The following is a 19,939-nucleotide window of genomic DNA, read 5'->3' as shown; positions in this document are numbered from 1 at the left end:
TGTAATGTAAAAGCTAACTAGAGTCATAGCTGAGGATGGACCCCAGCAGGGATTATTATGCAAACAGTATCAGATACCAGAGAAGATTTGCCTAAGAATCAGAAGCTGCAATAAATCAAGAATAGGTTGAGTAAGAAGAGCCCTAGCTTGAATCAAAATGGTTCAGAATACAGCTGAGTACTGAGAGCTTGTTTACTGAAAGATGATGATACAGTGGCAGAGAGGCACAGAGTAGCCCAAAGCTACAATACCAGACCTGCTAAAATGACTTCATACAAATGAGGAACATAATTATAACAGCGATTTTCTACAATTTTTGAATACTTCCTTTGTGCCCAGGGATCATTCCTAGCACTTTATATATGTTATTTCCTTTCATCTTTGTTACTCTATAGGTAACTGGTGTTGTTTTATTCATTTGAACATATGTATAAGAATGTCCAAGAAGAAATTTTCCCAAAGTAACATAGTCAGGAAGAGGCAGAGTCAGGATAGTCTTCAAGGTCTGCCCAGCATTACTTCATGTTCACAATCAGACACCTATTTGCTGCCATAGGGTGGCAAAGCACTTCAAAGGTAATCATCGTGTAGATTTACTCGAGAGTATGATTCATGCCTGGCTTACATTACCTAAAAAATAATTCTAATCCTGGCTAGAGTCAAATGTTACTGGTCAAAATACTGAACATGGACCAAACTCATAACTAACCAACGGGGGCATTACAACCTCTTTATGATGCTTGCCACTGACAGCTCTGATTGAACCTGGAGGGGCCACTTCAGGAACAGAAACTTGCCGCATTTCTCCATGACAGAGTCTTTGATTTGTCGTGGGAGATATGTGTGTCACAGGGGCACTAATTAGTGTCTCTGGAAATCAGCAAAGGATAAAGTTCTCCAAAGTTTTGTTTCTGTAAATAACCACCTGAATATATGAAAGAGCCCATTTCTTCCTATTTCAGAACCTTATTCCCATCTCGAAGAGGCAACTTGGAAAGTTACACTCAAAGGAGACATGAGTTTACAGTTATCTGAGTGACAACTCAGCTTCTTTTTGTCCTTCGCGGGCAAGTAAAGAAGGCTGGAGTGCATATGCTGCAGTTGGCATCGCCCCTTCAGATGTCAGCTATGTGACATGGCCCAGTGAGAGGATTCTAGTTCAACTACTGCGAACTAGGGGGCACCTGTCCCATCTAGATGCATCAACAGCTACTCACTTTCTGCTGTTATTGCCTGCCCTTTGGGAAACCAGCCTAGTAACGCTAGAATTTCTGATTTTTTGAGAGATGTCACATATACAAATTTTTATGCAAAAGTTCACAATGTTCACATTTCAGCTCAATTAAAAAGAAAGAAGGTAAAAACACTATGTGGGCCAAATAAAACAGGTCTTTAGGTCGAATTAAGGATGCAACATGCAAATCTAGAGATCTCTGAGAGCTCTTTGATCTTTCTTTCAAAGGTATTTTTCCTTCCTCATGTGAACCTAATCTCTCTCCATAAACGCACACAGCTTCTGAGTTGGTAAAGTGGAGGCTTCAGAAAAAAGAATGTTTGGCTATAGGGAGCAGAGTTGAGACTGTGGAACTCATTTTTATGTGTGTTTCATTTCTTATGGGATGTCACATGTCCACTGAAAAAGAAATACAAATTCTAACAAAGTTTAAAAGCCTTCAAATTAAGTTTAATTAGTAGGAATGTAAAGTAAATGGTAAGTAATAAGATGACTAGTCAAATCTAAGTTGATTTAAATTTTGCATAATATTGTGAACTGTTAAATAGCATCATTTCTCATTTTTAAAGTCCTGGTATGATTCTTTTTTTTTTTTATAAGATTTAGAAGTGCACTGCTTCACTTAAATACAAAGTAGCTTTTCATCAAGTTTTCAGAACTATTTAACAAAACCCACAAAAGTTAAATCATAGATAACCCAGAATAAACAGAATATTTATAACTTGGTGACAAGAGAACGCCATTTCCATAGATAATCACAGTTATTTTTTAGTGTTGTATAAAAGGCAGCAAGATGTTTGTTAATTTATAATAATGTAAGTGTCTAAAATTGAAATTAAACCCAAATGAGAAAATCTGAATAAGAAAATTCATATTTAGCTATATAACAGAATGTTTTTACACTGTCAGTGAAATGTGGTAGGGACTACATTTCCAAATGTATGACTAACAATTGTCATCTTCTGAATTTCCAAATTTATAACTAGCAATTGTCATCTTCTGACTTGCCTCAGTATGCTCTCACTCCTGAATAGGCCAATCAATGAAATAACTTTAAGATTGCAAATTGAAATGCCAAGCCAGCATTCAGGCCCAAGCAGGTAACATAAATTAGTGAAGACACAACTCTAACAAAAGGCTTTTAAATTCAAAAATTTTTAAATCATCCTAGCCAAACAAAATAAACTGCCTGTGGGCAAAATTCGGTCAGCTGCTTGTTTGTTAACACCTGCATTTAACCCGATAGCCTTACTACAGAATGTAAATAATATATATGAAGTCAATATTGTCCTTAAGCAGGTCTTTGAAGCATAGGTGAAAGGAAGCTATCAGAGTTCTAGGGACATGTGGGTGACCTTGGAAAGCATGGATCTTCTGAGGCTGGTTTTAGCTAAGCAGTCAGGCAGGAGATGAGGAACTCAGATATAGAAAGGGCAGTATGAGTGGAGAAAAGCTCAGGGTCATAGTTAAAAGGTGCAAAACTGTTCTCTTCAAGGCATCCAGAATTTAATCTGGGTTTCCTCTCTCATTCTTATAGCAAGACCGCTATCTACTTAAACTACATATGAGAAATAAGGAATTGTGAGGTCTAATAGAGCCTATTTTGTGAGTGAGCAAATAATCAGAAATATCCAAGAATCACCTTGTTTCAGGGAAGCTAAATCTTTAAGCTGGTTAACTGATGAGTTCATTTCACTACATGGATGTCACTGTATTTGTCCCTAGTTTGAAGAAATTACTCTTCAAAGTGTTTCTTCCTACTTTCCTTCCTTCCTTCCTTCCTTCCCTCCCTCCCTCCTTTCTCTTTCTTTCTTTCTTTCTTTCTTTCTTTCTTTCTTTCTTTCTTTCTTTCTTTCTTTTCTTTTCTTTTCTTTTCTTTTCTTTTTCTTTCTTCCAAATGAAGTAAGCCTCAAAATAATTCATATTTCAACAGAGCCTATGTTCTCCAATCTTTGTTTCATGGTTAGCATTATCAACCTTTGTTTTAGTACAAGTACACAGTCGTGTCATGTCTGGCAATGAGTTTTAAGAGCTATAATGGCAAACTCCTCATAGACAAGAACAGAACTAATGATGGACAGCTTAAGTAGGTTTGTAAATTAGATCATTCCTTCCATGAGTAACCCCACAAAATTCCACACATCATGGCTACTTGGAGGAAAAGGTTCAGCCAGAACCCAACAGCAAAGATCACAATAAAATCTTTTTAAAAGTCAAAAACATGGTGAACATTTTGAAAGTTCTATAAAAGCCTAAATTGGGTATGTGTTCAATTTTAATGTTGAAAGCATAAACAGTCATAGATGTCAAGTAAACATACTAACATTTTAATTTTTATTCATATGAATTATTACTTTGACTCCAATAAAAAGTTTATCATTAAAATTCATTAAGACATGGAAGGGGGAGTAAGAACAAAGAATAAATAAAAGAGGTATTATCAATTTAACCAGATAAAAATACTTGCACCTTGACTTGTTACCAAAGAAAGTACCTTAATGACTCATATATGTCAAAGGAGATGAGACACAGCAAATCGGCCAACATGTGCAAAAATAGAGTGTAAAGTAGGTTAGAATCAGGTGGGAGTGGGAATCAGGTGGGAATTTAAATTAAATCAAAATTTTAAAAGACATCTCATTTGAGATTTACAATCCACAGGAATACATCCCCTGGAAGTGATAATGAAGGTCTCTAATGTCACAGGCCATGTTTTAAATCCTGTGTACAATCTTTGCGACAAAATGTAATGTGTATGATGCTGACACTAGTGTTAAGGGTGAGGTGGTGCTGCGGGGACAAAATGAGGAGGCCAGTGGGCTGAGCCGAGGTTACCCAGGAAAATACCATATCTCACTTGAATATAACCTCCAAGACACGGAGACTCTTTCTGTTTTGTATCCCCAGCATGCAAAGCAGTCTCTGACATATAGGAGGTACCAATAAATTGCTGTCAGATGAATAAAGGAAAGGACTAATGAATGAATGAATGAATGAATGACAGTAGTTGACCTGCTTGCTCACTTCCTACTTGAGGGACTTTTAAAGGCAGGGTTGGGAGGATGGCGACTCAGTGAGCAGGAAATTATTAATTCAGGGACCTTAGGACACAACATTATCCCTAGGATTTTTGTTATACAAGGTAGAGGACACTGGTGTAAAAATGACAATTATAATATTCCCTTAAAATTTGGGCTTTATTCTCCAAAATGTGTTATAGGTGAGAATTATAAGGATGTCACACTAATACTCTGTGTGAAAGTAAAAGCTAATTCATCGGTATTTTCAAGACAAGAAAGAAAATGTCTTCTTTCTTTTCCTTTTTCCTTTTTTTTTTTTAAACTATGATATTAAAAGCATGGAGGTTAAGGATAGCATATCCAGGAATGTAAACTTCTTTCCTGTCTATTTGATCATGTGTTATTGGCATTAACACTGTCAATAATTCATGGTAAAAGAGGAAGTTGCCATGAAAGGTTACCCATTGTCAGGCTATGATCAATAGGTAAGACCACAGTGGGTGATGTATTATCAAGCATCAGCCAATTCACTTTATCATGGATTTTAAAAAGAGTAGTAGTTGCAGTCAGTTTGGCTAACCTGAGCTAAGCTCATTTGTTCGTTATCTTTTCACTGCTGATTATAGACTATGCCTTGAATACATTTTATTTAAGCACAGAATATCATTCTTGCTATTTAATTCCTTCAATCTGGCTGTGGGCCTCCAGAATTTGTCCCTATGTTTTGACGATGGTGTTTATATTTGAGCAAACAAAACTGTCACTTTGTTTTCCTGTCTTCCTATATTGGGTCACTTTGTGCTACATGATATGATCTAAGACAATTCAATGCAAGGAGACACATGTCCCTTCTCATTGGAAATACTAAAACTACAGCTTCCTTTTACCCTGTGGGAAAGAAAGCAAGTCAGGTGACTGAAAGTCATGGAGGAAAGTTAGTGTCATCACAATTCCTCTTCCTCCACAGAAATAAGATGAAATCATGAGGCCAGAATAGCACTGATTTCTTCATGAAGGAATAGAAAGAACACAGTCTGCTGGTTGTTTATGTCTTTGGTATTGTGGAAGGGCACTCACACAAAAACAAGACTACCATTTGCGAATGCTTTCAAACCCATTCTTAATCTAATATCACCTTGGAATCTTGGGGGAAATGTTCAGTTATTGAAATCCCTTCCTAAGGGATAAATCATTTGGTTTCTGGTTTGACTTAGGAAGTAAAACCATCTGATCTATTTCCCTTTGGTTTTCAGAATCAGACCATTTGATATTTAAACACTTGAATGTGGTTATGTTTCATTTTCTGCTATTGTTTTGTTTTCACCCAAATGCTGGTATCTAAAATAACTGGAACACAATTGGGTTGAGAGGGTTAGCCGGTGTAATTCTAGTTATCAAAGGCACTTGAATGTGGAAAATGTACCATATCATAGTAACTACAGTGGCCACTAGAAACAACATGCTGATGCTTCTCTAGGGAAAAAATGTAGAATGTAGTAGTAGTAGTAGTAATAATAATAATAATAATAATAATAATAACAACAACAGGAAGAGGAAAAAGAATAAAATAACTCTGAATTTCCTGGGTTTTTTTCCCCACCTTTCCCCGAAGAATGTATTCTCACTTTTTTAGTATATGATTTCTCTTTCACTTTTGTATATCCTTAAACTGGTTTGACAAATGACAAACATACATCCTGTTACAGCTCAAACCCTATCTCTTCCCCAATAAACCTATTGCCAGTCCATTGGAAGTGAATGGGAATCATAAAAATTCATCACCTCAAAGGAGAAGCATATGAGATTACATGTAAAGAAGAAGGCATCATTGCTGGGAGAGGGTGCCACATCACCATACATTTGCTAATTACTTGTAACACGCATTCATGTAAAAAGTAATGCATTTTCCTTATATGGTATTGTTTGGAGATGGTTCTGCTTATCAGTTTTTAATATGCTCTTTGAAAACTGACATGTACTTTACCCACATCTCTTTAGGAACACAGGGATTCAAAGGCTGGATAAAATACTTTCATGCCTCTCAACACAAACCTGAGAGGGTAATTAACCAGATGGTAACAATAAACCTAATCTGAACACATTGGGGACTGGAGTCCCTTATTAGAAGCCTTACACACTGAAGGGGGTGGGGGAAGCAACTCTGGGGGAAGTATTTTAGCAGCCAACACCTTTATATCTGCCTTGACCTCAGAAGCAGAAGCTAATGAACTATTTAGGGATGGGTGTCCCACCACCTGAGAGAAGGCACACAGGGGGTCTTCTGCATACTCCGGGAGGCAGGAATGCAAGGGACTCCAAAGGAATGCAGTGGGCTTCAGGATTGCCTTCAAAGATGTTGGTTTTAGACATACCCAAATCATAAGTGTAAATCCACCATATACCTCTCTCCCACCTCCGCTCCTACACACACACGCGCGCACACACACACACACACACACACACACCAAAACTTTCCAAGTTGGATAATTTATGCTTGAAACACAAGGCTATTTTCTTCTCTGCGAGGCAAAAAATGAGGTTTTATAGACTTCTGTGATGACACAGGTATTCTGAATATTTTCAACCTTATTCTTGGCAACAGAATGTTCTCTTTATTCCATCCTTGAAACATATTGGAATTCTACTTATTTCAGATTTTTCATATTGTCAGTGTGTCCTGAGTTAAATTTACAGGAGTATTGAAGCAATTTGATATTTCAACTTGTAAATGTATGCATGCAGTTATTTTTCCCAGAATACAAAAATAAGCTTAAATATATAAATATTTTATACATCTCTCTGTATATCTATACCTTTAGAGATAGATGTATATATACATGTATATGCATAATAGATGTATATGTGTGTGTGTGTATATATATATGTGTGTGTGTGTGTGTATACACACACACACACACACACACACACACACACACACACACAGAAAGTATCCATTATATGCAAGAATGGATCTTGTTGCTGTGGAGGTTTACAATGTTATTGTGGCATCATCACACATGCAAAGATGCTATTTTGCCATTACGTACGGCATTTACAACCTAGGAGATAATCAAGTCAGTGTTTGTTCTTCTTCTGTTTCTCAACCTGCTTCAGTTCTCTGTTTCTCTGGGTGTCATTTATGAGAAACATTCAGCATCAGTGCAACAACGATTTAGCTTGACTAAGTGCTAGCAAGCAAAGGACAATGTCCAATATACGGTGTTTTAGATTAGCCAAGGTTATAATGATGATCTATTAAAGAGCATTTTTGAAAACCAAGGCAAATGATAAAATGGGAAATTTTACAAAGTAGAGATGAGTGTAAATCACATGACAAACATCATTTTCCAGTCTGCATGTGACCTCTTTGTGGCTGCACATTCCTATATAACACTGTCCAATATTAATCTTGGGGTTTTGATACTTAATAAGTATAAAAAGACTGTTTCCCATCTTCTGATTCCTTTATACCTAAAATGACACATATCACTTTAGGAATTTGCCATAAAACTCTCCTGATAATATTGACTATAGTTCCAATAATAACTAAAGTTATTTTAAGAGTGAAGAGTATAATATGAATTAAATAAGAGGTGCTGCAAATAATCTAGTGAAAAGCATAGTTGCCGCCACACAGAATATTAGGTAACCTTTTTTTAATTAGAATGTACACTTTCAGATTACTGATTATGAACATCAGGGGACCCGAGATTTTGATTCATCAGTAATTCTCCTTTATGTCTACACTAAGATGTAAAAATGAGACCTCTGGCTCTAACTTAGTATTTCAGAGCCTTTCCATGCTGGTGCAGAAGCTGTTTTACCTGTAATCTCTAGTACTGCTCTGCCCCCTTGTGCTGCTACAGTGAACTCAACAGAGGAACAGTTTGCCTTAATCTTTGTACATGAACTACAGAAAAACCCCACTGTCACTTCTCACTTTTCTGGCAAGTTCAAGGTCAGTGTCTAGCTATTTTCAGCTCATCTCTTCTTGATCCATGCAGAGAAATGACAAGGTAACGTGATTCGGGGTCAGCTGTATTACAGGAACCGTTACATAAACGGAGAAAGTGAAAATCAATCCTAGCTGACAGTGACTTCAGGATAATCAACGCTCACTGGATGCCTCTGTCAGCTCGCCTGCATCAAACACCATGTGACTTCTGTCAGATCTTTTTAATAAAACTATATTCTCACTTTCAGCAACCTAAATAAATATTTCACTTGAGCTGAATCTTTTAGACTATGTTAGCCTTCTGGATTTGTAAACTATGCCAATAATTCCTTGAAAAAAATTCACGGGTAATACCTCTTATCCTGAGCTTTGTTATTGAGCTGAGATGGAAGGGTACTTTTGTAAAATACGCCCTCCTTTTCGAGTGATCTATGAGAGCTTTCCTCAGACTGTTGTGTCTCCTGCATTAAACTCAACACCTTTCTCCAAATCATCCTCAGCCCCAGCTCCTCTCTCTTCCTCGGTAACAGAACCCCTTAATCAATCATTTTGTGTTGAGAGATTAGGTTTCTTTCTCTCTTTTAGGTGTTCACCATTGCTTCCTGTTTATCTCTGCATTTTCTGCTAGGACATTACCTCTAATGCAGAAATGGAAATGCAGTATTTAACAAGATGTTCCACGTTAGTGGCATTCCTACTGACAGCACCTGATATGTCAGTTTAGGGAAGGAGCTGTTTTATCCCACCCACCTTGTGCTCCCTTGAAACTGTGAGGCACCGCAGTACTCCATTGAAGTACAATTTACCATAATATTAGTTGTCAGTAAATTCAAAGACGGAACTCCTAAAGCTATAAAATGGATTAGAAGCAATTTAAAAAAGAATTAACAAACTAGAGTAAGAGTATACTGTCAACAAACAAATGCTCCATCATAGGACTGTAATTTGGAATTTTAATTACCCCTCTGCTTCTGTAACAAAACAATGTCTGAACTGGCAGCGATTTGAATCTCTCACAGGTCATTGAGCATTCTAGTTAATTACTCTATGAATAGCCTGTTTTTCTCCCCTCTGGAAACACGTTTCTAATGGCAGTCAAGGTCTGACAAATGTGTCATCTACATAATTAGCTAGGAAGCAACACAAAACATTAAACATGCTTTGTGCCGACAACTATCAAAACATTTCATTTGTTGTCAATTATTCATTACTTTGTAGGTTCTGAAGGGGTTGTTATTATGGAAATAAGTCCAGATGCTAACAAGGTTAGAGTTTTGGATTCAAATTAGTAATCAGAGGACTAACTTTTAAAAAAATGTATCTCATGTACATTCAGCGCCATGTTCAATCAGTAGGAGATTATAAACAAATTTAGCTATGCTCAAGTTAAAATGAAAACGAGGCAGCCATGGACATGAATTCAAGAGCTTCTGCTCATTCTTTGAAGCACGGACTCTACACTGTCATTGTAAACTTTCTGAACCTTTGGCACGTCCAGTCTGTGCCTGGAAACGAGAGTTAAAAATGCTCACTTCAGGAGATGACATGGGATAGCAAGGACAAGGAAAGAAATCTCTGGTGGTTTTGGATTCTCCACCATCCCACCCCAGGGCACATTATGTAAAAGTCAAAATTCTGGCTAATAAACTTTTGAGTCTGTTGTACAGCGCAGTAGTTACCTTAGGTAACCCTTGGATCTCATGATTTTTTTTTTCTATTTCTGAAATCTTGTTTCTTTTATTGCTGCTTTAATATTGTATACAAAGCCAAGTATTGTCTCGAAAGCAGCACTCCTAATGTATATAGAGGATATAAAAAGATTTCTCAACAAAATTGACCTCTCTGTGGCAAAGAAAATTGCAGTGGAAGACACATTATTGCGTAGTCATATCTGAGGCTTGGATCTATGGAGAGTCTCACTCCACTGTCCTCTAGCTTTCCCTTATAAACCAAAATGGCTTACAAATGTCATCCACAATAGTCCAATAAAGATTAGGAACAAAACACTGTCCTTACATTGATGAGATAAGAAAGATTTAACTGCAGAATGCAGTGTACAAGAACAGTTCATAAGGCTTGTTCTCGAATGAGAAAAATAGAATTCAAATTATATTTGTGTGTGTCTAGAATTTAATTGAGATGATCAGTTTATTTTCCATGTAACGTTTGATCAGATGCCTGTACTATAGGCCTAGATAAAAAGAAAAGAAAAAAAATTCTATCAGGAGAAATCAAGAAGACCCGTTATCTACAGAGTGTGCAAAATATGTCAGGAAATAATTCTACCCTGAGCACTGAGAATGTTCAGTTAATAAAAAAAGATCAGCCACTCGCTAAGAGAAAATAATTGTCTGTATCTATATTTTTCAAAGCAAAAAGGCAGCCACATCTTACACTAAATAGGACACATTAAAATAAGCTTTAATAATCTTTATGCAGAAGGAAACTAATCCATTTTCAGATCATACGATCCACAGCAATAAAAGGAAATCATCAAACTAAAAACAATTTTAGAAATGGCTGCAGACTCTCATTTAATTAACATGCAACAGATCATATATTTATGAGGAAGTCAAAATATTTAGGAAGCCTATAATCCTGTAAGCCTTAATGTGGTATAAAAACAACAAATAAATGCAAAGTGTTACTGTTATACATGCCTGCCTGATCAATGGTTTTCACATATTGATCTATAAATGGAGTTGACAGTCTGTGTTGGCTGCACATTTTCCAAGCAGCGCTATTTTTGCAGAAAACCAATACGGGCAATTACCTTTGTTTGAGATGCCAAGTCTTATCAATTCAATGTGATTTAGTGTCATTTTAATTAAATATCAGGATCCACTTCAGGACAATTTATACAAACAAAGCCTCAAACCTAACTATAAGCTTGATTCGAAGTAAACACGGACAAGTCCTACAGTCTCATAATATTTCTCAAAAACTCTGCGAAACAGAAGGCTTATATTTTTAGTAGCAATTTTTATGTCTGCCTTTTTGGCTAGCCACAACTTTGGCAAGTATCCTATAATCACAGAAGTAAGAAACAAAAGAAAATTGTTTCCTCTTTTTCTTTATAATATATTAAAAAAGAAAAATGAACAAGCACAGTCTGTTAATGGAAGGAAAAGGAGTCTTGTGAGTTAGCGTTTAGGAAGGGCTCGACTTAAGTCCTCATCCTAGCACTAATAAAAAGATATCTCCCTGTCCATGATGGCCATGAATAAAGTATTGCATTTCCGTGGAGTTTACAGGATGGAAATGGTGAATATTCATATATGTTGCTGCTTAAGACACCAGCATTAAATGCCGAAACTGCTCCTGTCTGCAAATCCTATGTCTGCAATTTTCTTGATTTGGGCTATTTAAACTCTTCATTAATATCTATTCTAAACTGTCTAGTACGCTGGAGCTTCCCTCTTATAAATAACAGCAAAGCCACATTAAACCTTTTGCATTAGCTATTTGCTGGATTGCACATTAGCCTTTCAGCCCTTAAAGAGGCACACTTCACTTGCCCCCCATTTACGCTCACTAAGCCGTCAGCTTCTGTGTTTAGCACATTTGAGTAAATAAGCAGTCCACCTTTAAGAGGTCTCACTCCGGTGATCAGAATGAGACAACAAATCACTGAGACCAAGGAGCGTTCCTTCCCCACCAAGTGGAGGTCTCCAGATCTCTCTTACAGAGAGGCAATTTTCTGCTAACCACATCCTCCCATGTCCAAACTTCCCACCTCTCCAACATTTCCCAGGTAGCAGAGTGGCCTCTTTAAACCTTGAAAAGGCACTGATCTTACCAACTACATAAAAATGATTCTTCGGTCTTTAAAGAAAATGATGCACACCGCCAATGAAGTACTAATGGAGGATTAATGCCTGTTTTATGGAAATGCTTCCCTGCAGCACTTAGGTAATGAAAACTTTAACTTAATAAGTAAATCACCTGTGTTTGCATAGCACGGGGTCAAATAAATGTTTATATTGGCATTTCAAACTGTTCTTCTGCTTAGGATACCAAGAAGCTAGGCTCTTATGACGTATATGGGAGAATTTTATGTGGTGTTCTGAGTTCACAGTCATATTAAACATATTTTTAATTGAACACAATGAAAAAAGAGGATTTTACGAATTAATGACAAAATTATATAATTGATTTGACCCTAGAATCTTTTCATCACTTTCTGTAATAAGTTAAATCGTTATGAATGTAACATCAGATTCTCGTGTTATATACTCCAATAAGTCCATATTAGATTTGCATAATTGTTATGCCAGGGAACATGTAGTATAGATGTGCCATATATATGAAACAGGGAGCATAACATACATAGGACTACTCTAAAGTAGTCCTAATTTTTTTCTGTGCAGATTAAACGTATGTGTCTCTGTTACAACAAACCGTGCTGCATGTGACATGTGCACACGTTTTTAGAATATATCTCCTCCCACCTCTCCGAAGTTCAAGATCTGCCCCCCTTGACCTCACCCCAACCTCCAACTTCTGAAAAATCAAGTTCTTAGTTTAGCTTCAGCAGATATCTTTAACAGGCTTGTTTGAATAAATATGCCAAAATACTTTACATTCTGTCAGTATCTAGTCAGAAAATTGTGCATGGAAAAAAGAGATGAAAAGAACCGAGACAGAAAGAAAATTAGTGCCATGGCAAGCTTTCAATACAGTATCTCTGCGCCAAGTTTTCTCGGTGAAATGACATATCCTCACTAAAATACCCCTTTTATATAATTATGCACTGAGCACACATAACCAAAAGTAACTTTTATTTTTGTTCCTTATCGAGGAATACATATTGCCCAGGCTAAGAATGCGGAAACAAAAGCTGGGATAATTATAGCTAATTTAACTTTGGAAAACTCTTCTCTAGCAGTCCAGCATATAACCCCCCAAACTAAAGTTATGTAACAAGGTAATATCAACAATGAGAAACTGCATGATAAAATCCTGCCCAAAAGTGAAAAATGCTAATTTTGTCTCATTTAGCAGCTGGATACAGAAATGCTCATTAGTTTTAAGAGGGTTAATCCTTTTAACTTTTGCATATTGATATGCCAATTATGCCTAATTGTACAAGAGGCATCAGTCAAGGTAATAGTGCATAAACACATGAAAGTTATTAAGTACATCCCAACATGTAATAAAGTAGGTGTTAATTGGTAGCTGAGTTCTGCGGGCTATTGAGGTGGATAATTCATTGAGAGATGGATCACTTGTAATTTCTCTCCATAATTCCTTTTGCAGTCTCATGCTGTGATGTTTTCATGCTTGTCAAAAACAACTGTGGCATAGTGCCTTTTGTTAAACACAGCCAATAAAATATGTTAGGCATCATTAAATATACTTAACTTTTAAACTTTTTCAAAGGTACAGTTCTTACAATACATTGTAGAGATTCCAATAATTTACTCTAACCATGTTTCAAGTTCATAGTTGAGGAACATTTTAGCTGGTTTAAACACCAGCAGCGTTGTGCCTCCCAGCAGACAATCCTCATTTTAAATGAGAAAGTCAATAAAGAGAAACGCATCTCTCCCCATCTCTCGTACCTTATCTCAGGATGTATCTCCCACTCCCAAAATAGAATCACTGGTGTCCCTCACACTAAATTTGTCTATAATACCTGAAGAAAGAATGATTAAAATCCTGGCTCCTGAGATGGTTGTGGGTTAATTTCGCACTTGAAATTCGAGTGAAAACAGAGAATAAATATAATCAGTAACATGCCACTTAGCAAGTTTATCCCATTTAATAACTCAGTTAGGGCGCTGAATATTTCATAGGCCCCTACGATATTAACAGAACACTCAATTAATAGCTCACATGTTTCTGCAAAGTGACTGGGACTCACAGCCCTTCCCCAGCTAACCTATTTCCCGCTCTTGCTCTCACTGTGAGAAACAAAATAGATCTGGGGTCCAAAAGAGTGGCTAACATTGCATAAATAATTTTGTAACATCCTATGGCCTCAGCTGCAAGTTACCACCATTATGGAAGAAAATTAACCAGAGGAGACTCATCGCAATCAGTGTGTTTAGTGGCTCAGGATGCGTGCAGGGGCAGGGACACAATTGGCAGTAGAGTTCATCTCTAACTATTTTATTTCAAATCTTCCTAATGACACATTATCGAGACAAAATGGCTTCCTCTCCAAACCTTCAATCGCCACACCATTTCAATCATTTAGGCTCATTCCAAATCAAATCATAATTCCAATATTATATATTGTTGGGAGATTTTAAAGAAGAGATTTTCCCTTTTTTTTTTTTTTTTAAGATTTCCCCCTCCCCACCCCCCCCACCGCCCCCAGTTCATTCTTAGCTAATTTTAGCCTCTGGCTTTTCAAAGTGATGCACTGTATTTGGAAGTACAAACACCACATGCTAGCATAACCTCATTATTTTTATAACACTGAAGCATGATAGTGGAGGCCCTTAAAATGAGTCAAAGGTGCTCTTCAGTCTACTCCAAATCCACTTTATCACTCTGGATTAAGCCCAGCTCTTCTCTCACAACTGGGGATATTATTATGACTATAAGTAGGCAAGATAAAATGCATTACAAAAACAGTTTTCTCGTAGACATTAGGAAAACAAATAAAACAAAGCTAATTAGCTTTTTTACCAGAATTCTGTATCAGGAAACATGGGGGTTTTGGGGTATTTGACTTACGGGTTCAATGACCTTCCCAACATCGGTGAGGATCATGGATTTACTTTGGCTCAGCCTGTCATGGTGGCTGTTGGCATTTTTGATCCTCATTTGCACAGCTCCGGTGCCTTGACGGGTGGAATTCAGGGTATCCACAGAGGTATCAGAATTTGTAGATTTCTGCATATTATAGCGTTATCCTGATAAAATATAAAAGTGTTGTATTATTCCAAGTATATCTTTTCCAAGAAAAATTTGATGGAGTGCACATTCCTATTAATCACTAAGGTCCAGAAATGGAACAAATAATTTCCACCTCTCTGAATAGTGAAGAAGAAGGTAGTTTCTAATTGTTTTTATCAACTGGGGCCTCTGCATGTGGACAGTACTACGTATGTCAGAGGACTTAAAAGTTCATGGGCAGCACACTCATACTTCTGTAGTTCCTAAGTCCATTAAGGAACTCTTAATGGCAATATGATACAGTCTTCCTTATGTAGAAATGATGTTGCCAACAGAACAGCTTTAATGTATACGCTGTTTTCATTCACAACATCACTGATCTCTTACCCACCCCACCCCATCCCACCACTACACGCTAATATCAGCAGCCTTTTTTGGTGAACAAAAACCTATGTGGATAAGGTCATATTTAAGTGACTAGAATTAGCTTTGGGCAAACTAAGCTGGTCCCGTTGACTAATCTGTTGGCCTCGACTTATTTGCATGGTGTTCAGTCCTAGCCGCTACCCCCACTCACAATACCCAAGAAAGGAAATTAAAGTTCCTTTGTCCTCTGCCATCTGCCAGTGTCTGCTGTTCAGTAGCTCTGTTGGACATAGTATTTATGAAGAATATGAAGAAAGAGAAAATCAAAACCATTTATTTATTTATATTTACTTTAATGGAAGATTAAAGTGATTAGGGAGGAAAATTATAAAGGAGTGGCGGTGAGGAAACAATAATTTGGAAAAGAAAATGAAGAGAACTGAACTGTGGCAACATCAGTGGGTGGACTAGGAGGGCTTTAGTTGCTTCCTCAAATCCATAATCCTTTTCAATCTCCCCTCTCCACAAGCCCCTCAAATGAATATATCATCTCATTTAAAAGAGAATATTTGCAATGCAAACACAGCTTCCAAGCTTGTAGAAACGGACCTCCTTCTAGCCTGATTATTGTCTCTGTGTCTCACCTATAGACATCCCATAGCTAGTCTGGCACATGTGTCCAGTATTAGAATCAACTGTCATCAGTTACCGAACCCAGTATAATCCGAAAGAATGATTATATTTTAGGGAGCTAACTGTATTGGTACTCCTATATCTGTTGGACAGAGACAAAGGGGCTAGCTAGCATCATGGTAGTGTTCAAGCTAAGTCAACACTAAAGTGATTAGAAAAGGATGAAAACATTTTAATAGGAGCAAAGTGTTACCTTACAATTGATACCAATAAGTCAATTGAGTGATAACTTAGAAAGGAAGTTAATATTTGTAGAGTATTTACTATGTGCCAGGCAATGCACTCAGTGATTCAATTCTCACAAAACTCCCATGAGATAAACATTAAACTCATATTTTTCTAGAAGAGAAAAATAAAGATCAGAGAAACTAATAATTTTCCCCAAAAACAATGGATAGAAAAAGTAAAAGGCCTATATTTTATTCCAAAAGAAAAAAAAAAGATTCATACAGGTGAATCGACAAATTCTAGTTAATCTACACTATGAAATATTATTCAACAATGAAAAGAATGGACTGTTGATGCATGGGACCACATGGATGAATTGCAAATTCTTTGAGCTGAGTGAAAGAAGCCAGAACATTTAAAAAATATATATATATCTATGGAGTACTTATTATTTCATTTACATAATATTCTAGAAAATGCAAGCTAATATTTAAATAAGAAAGCTCATCAGTGATTGCCTAAAGATGAGATGAAGGGAAAAAAGGACTGTAGTGAACACAAATAAACTTTTGGGGATGATAGATATGTTTGCTAGCTTGATTGTGGAGATGGTTTAACAATTGTATGCATATATTAAAAATGATCAAATTGTATGTATTAAGTACTTTCACTACTGTATTTCAGTTATACCTCATAAAGATGTTTACATGAAAGTTGGTTTAAAAATTCCTTAACTAGGTGTGCCTGGGTGGCTCCGACTTCAGTTGGTTAAGCGTCTGACTTCAGCCCGGGTCATGATCTCATGGTTTGTGAGTTCGAGCCCTGCATCAGGTTCTGTGCTGACAGCTCAGAGCCTGGAGCCTGCTTCAGATTCTGTGTCTCCCTCTCTCTCTCTCTCTTTCTCTCTCTGCCCCTCCCCTGCTTGCAATCCATCTCTCTCTCTCTCTCTCTCTCTCTCTCTCTCTCTCTCTCTTTCTCTCTCAAAAATAAAATAAAACATTAAAAAAATTTTTTTTGATTAAAAAAAAATCCTTAAAGGACACCTGGGTGGCTCAGTCAGTTAAGCATCTGACTTTCGATTTGGGCTCAGGTCATGACCCCATGGTTCGTGGGACTGAGTCCCATGTCGGCCTCTGTGCTGACAGCAGAGAGCCTGCTTGGGATTCTCTCTTCCTCTCTCTCTCTCTCTCTCTCTCTCTCTCTCTGTCTCTCTACCCCTCCCCCGCTCAAAGTAAATAAACTTAAAAAAAACTCTAACTAAATTAATTAAATTAAATTTCTTAATTATTTTGTTCATACTTTCATTTTTATGTTTCTATGTGAGTGATAAAAAATGTATCTAGCTGAGAATAAAAGCTATTTCAATAAGATTTGAAATAAAAATTTGAATTAAAAAACCCTTATCTCCACTATTCCATAGAAATATAATAACAAATGCTTTGATGAGAAGGGTTTTAAAATGTATCAAATCTGGCCATTAATGTAGACTTGGGGAATCTTACTTCTACATCTAACTAGAATAAGATATAGAGTATTATATAAAACTTTTTTTTAATGTTTATTTATTTTTGAGAGACACAGTGACAGAGTGAGAGCAGGGGAGGAGCAGAGAGAGAGGGTGACACAGAATTTGAAGCAGGCTCCAGGCTCTCAGCACAGAGCCCAACATGGGGCTTGAACCCACAAACTGTGAGATCATGACCTGAGTGGAAGTCAGATGCTTAACCAACTGAGCCACCCAGGCGCCCCATATGTAACTTTTTTTAAAAAGTAAATGCATTCTCCATATACCCCAGTACAAGATTATGGAGTTTGGGTTTTATTTTGTGTATTATTTATTACTGAAGCTATTAATTTTTCACAGCCAATCAGAAATTATTTCAAAATAACAAAGCAAATCTATGAATCTTTGATATTTATGAGGATGCTACTATGAGAAGCATGAGTTTTTCTAGAATAAATAATACTAAAATTTGTATGGAACTACAAAAGACCCTGACTAGGCAAACCAATCAAATCTGGAGGTATTACAATTCCAGATTTTAAGATATACTACAAAGCTGTAGTAATCAAAACAGTATGATACTGGCACAAAAATAGACACATATATCAATAGAATAGGATACAAAGCTTAAGAATAGACCCACAATTATATGGTCAGTTAATCTATGACAAAGGAGGTGAGAATATACTATGGGGAAAGGACAGTTTCTTCAGTAAATGGTGCTGGGAAAATTGGACAGCTCCATGTAAAAGAATAAAATTGTACCACTTTCTAACATCATAGACAAAAATAAACTCAAAATAGATTAAAGACCTATATCTGAGACCTGAAACCATGGAACCCTAGAAGAGTACACAGGCAGTAATTTCTTTGACATCAACTGTAGCAACATTTTCCTAAATATGTCTCTTCAAGCAAGGGAAACAAAAGCAAAAACAAACTAGTGGAACTACATCAAAATAAAAAGGTTTTGCACAGAAAAAGAAACCATCAACACAACAAAAATACAACTCATTGAATGGGAGAAGATATTTGCAAATGACATACTTGATAAAGAGTTAGCATCCAAAATGTATAAAGAACATATTTAACTTTACATCAAAAAAACCCACAAACAATCCAATTAAAAACTGGGCACGGAACCCAAATAAACATTGTTTCCAAAAAAGACATATAGGTGGCCAACAGACACATGAAAAGATGCTCAACGTCACTAATCATCAGGGAAATGGAAATCAAAGCCACAATGAGATATCACTTCACATCTGTTAGAATGGCTAAAGTCAAAAACATAAGAAGTAGTAAGTCTTGGTGAGGATGTAGAGAAAAAGGAACCCTTGTCCCCACTCAGTGTTGGTAGGAAGGTACATTCGTACAGACACTGTAATAAACAGTACAGAATTTCCTCAAAAATTTAAAAATAGAAATACCATATGACCCAAAAATTCCACTACTGGGTATTTACCCAAAGAAAACAAAAACACTAGTTCAAATATTTACTGTATCATTATTTATAATAGCCAAGATATGGAGCCAACCTAAGTGTCCATTGATAGATGAATAGATAAGAAAGATGTGGTATACATATGCAATGGAATATTATGCAGACACAAAAAGGCTGAGATCATGGCATTTGCCAAAACATGGATGGACCTAGAGGGTATCATGCTAAGTGAAACAAGTCAAACTGAGAAAGACAAATATCATGTTTTTACTCATACATAGAATCTAAAAAAAAAAAAAAAAAAAAAAACAAAAACAAAGCACAAATAAATGGCTAAACAACAAAAGGTGGAATCAGGGCTATAAATATAGAGAACAAATTGATGGTTGCCAGAGGGAATGATAGCGGTGGCCTGGGAAAAATGGATAAAGGAAAGTGGGAGATCCAGGCATCCAGTTATGGAATGAATAGGTCACAGGAATAAGAGGCACAACATAGGGGCGCCTGGGTGGCGCAGTCGGTTAAGCGTCCGACTTCAGCCAGGTCACGATCTCGCAGTCCGTGAGTTCGAGCCCCGCGTCAGGCTCTGGGCTGATGGCTCGGAGCCTGGAGCCTGTTTCCGATTCTGTGTCTCCCTCTCTCTCTGCCCCTCCCCCGTTCATGCTCTGTGTCTCTCTGTCCGAAAAATAAATAAACGTTGGAAAAA

General features: G+C 36.9%; 1 protein-coding gene across 4 annotated transcripts in view; it reads right to left on the bottom strand.

The window, feature by feature from the left end:
* ARHGAP15 (Rho GTPase activating protein 15) overlaps positions 1–19,939 on the bottom strand; it is a 618,637-nt gene that overhangs the window by 574,846 nt on the left and 23,852 nt on the right. For all 4 annotated transcript variants that reach the window (XM_045479691.1, XM_045479692.1, XM_045479690.1 and 1 more), the window contains one exon: positions 14,897–15,075. In XM_045479691.1, coding sequence (XP_045335647.1) covers positions 14,897–15,061 — 165 coding nt within the window. In that variant the 5' untranslated portion in view covers positions 15,062–15,075. The remainder of the gene's footprint in view (positions 1–14,896; positions 15,076–19,939) is intronic.

This window comes from Leopardus geoffroyi, chromosome C1 (assembly GCF_018350155.1).
Source record: "Leopardus geoffroyi isolate Oge1 chromosome C1, O.geoffroyi_Oge1_pat1.0, whole genome shotgun sequence".
NCBI classification, from domain to species: Eukaryota; Metazoa; Chordata; class Mammalia; order Carnivora; family Felidae; genus Leopardus; species Leopardus geoffroyi.
Note: the sequence above shows the minus strand (reverse complement) of the source record. Positions and strands in the feature narration are given on the sequence as shown.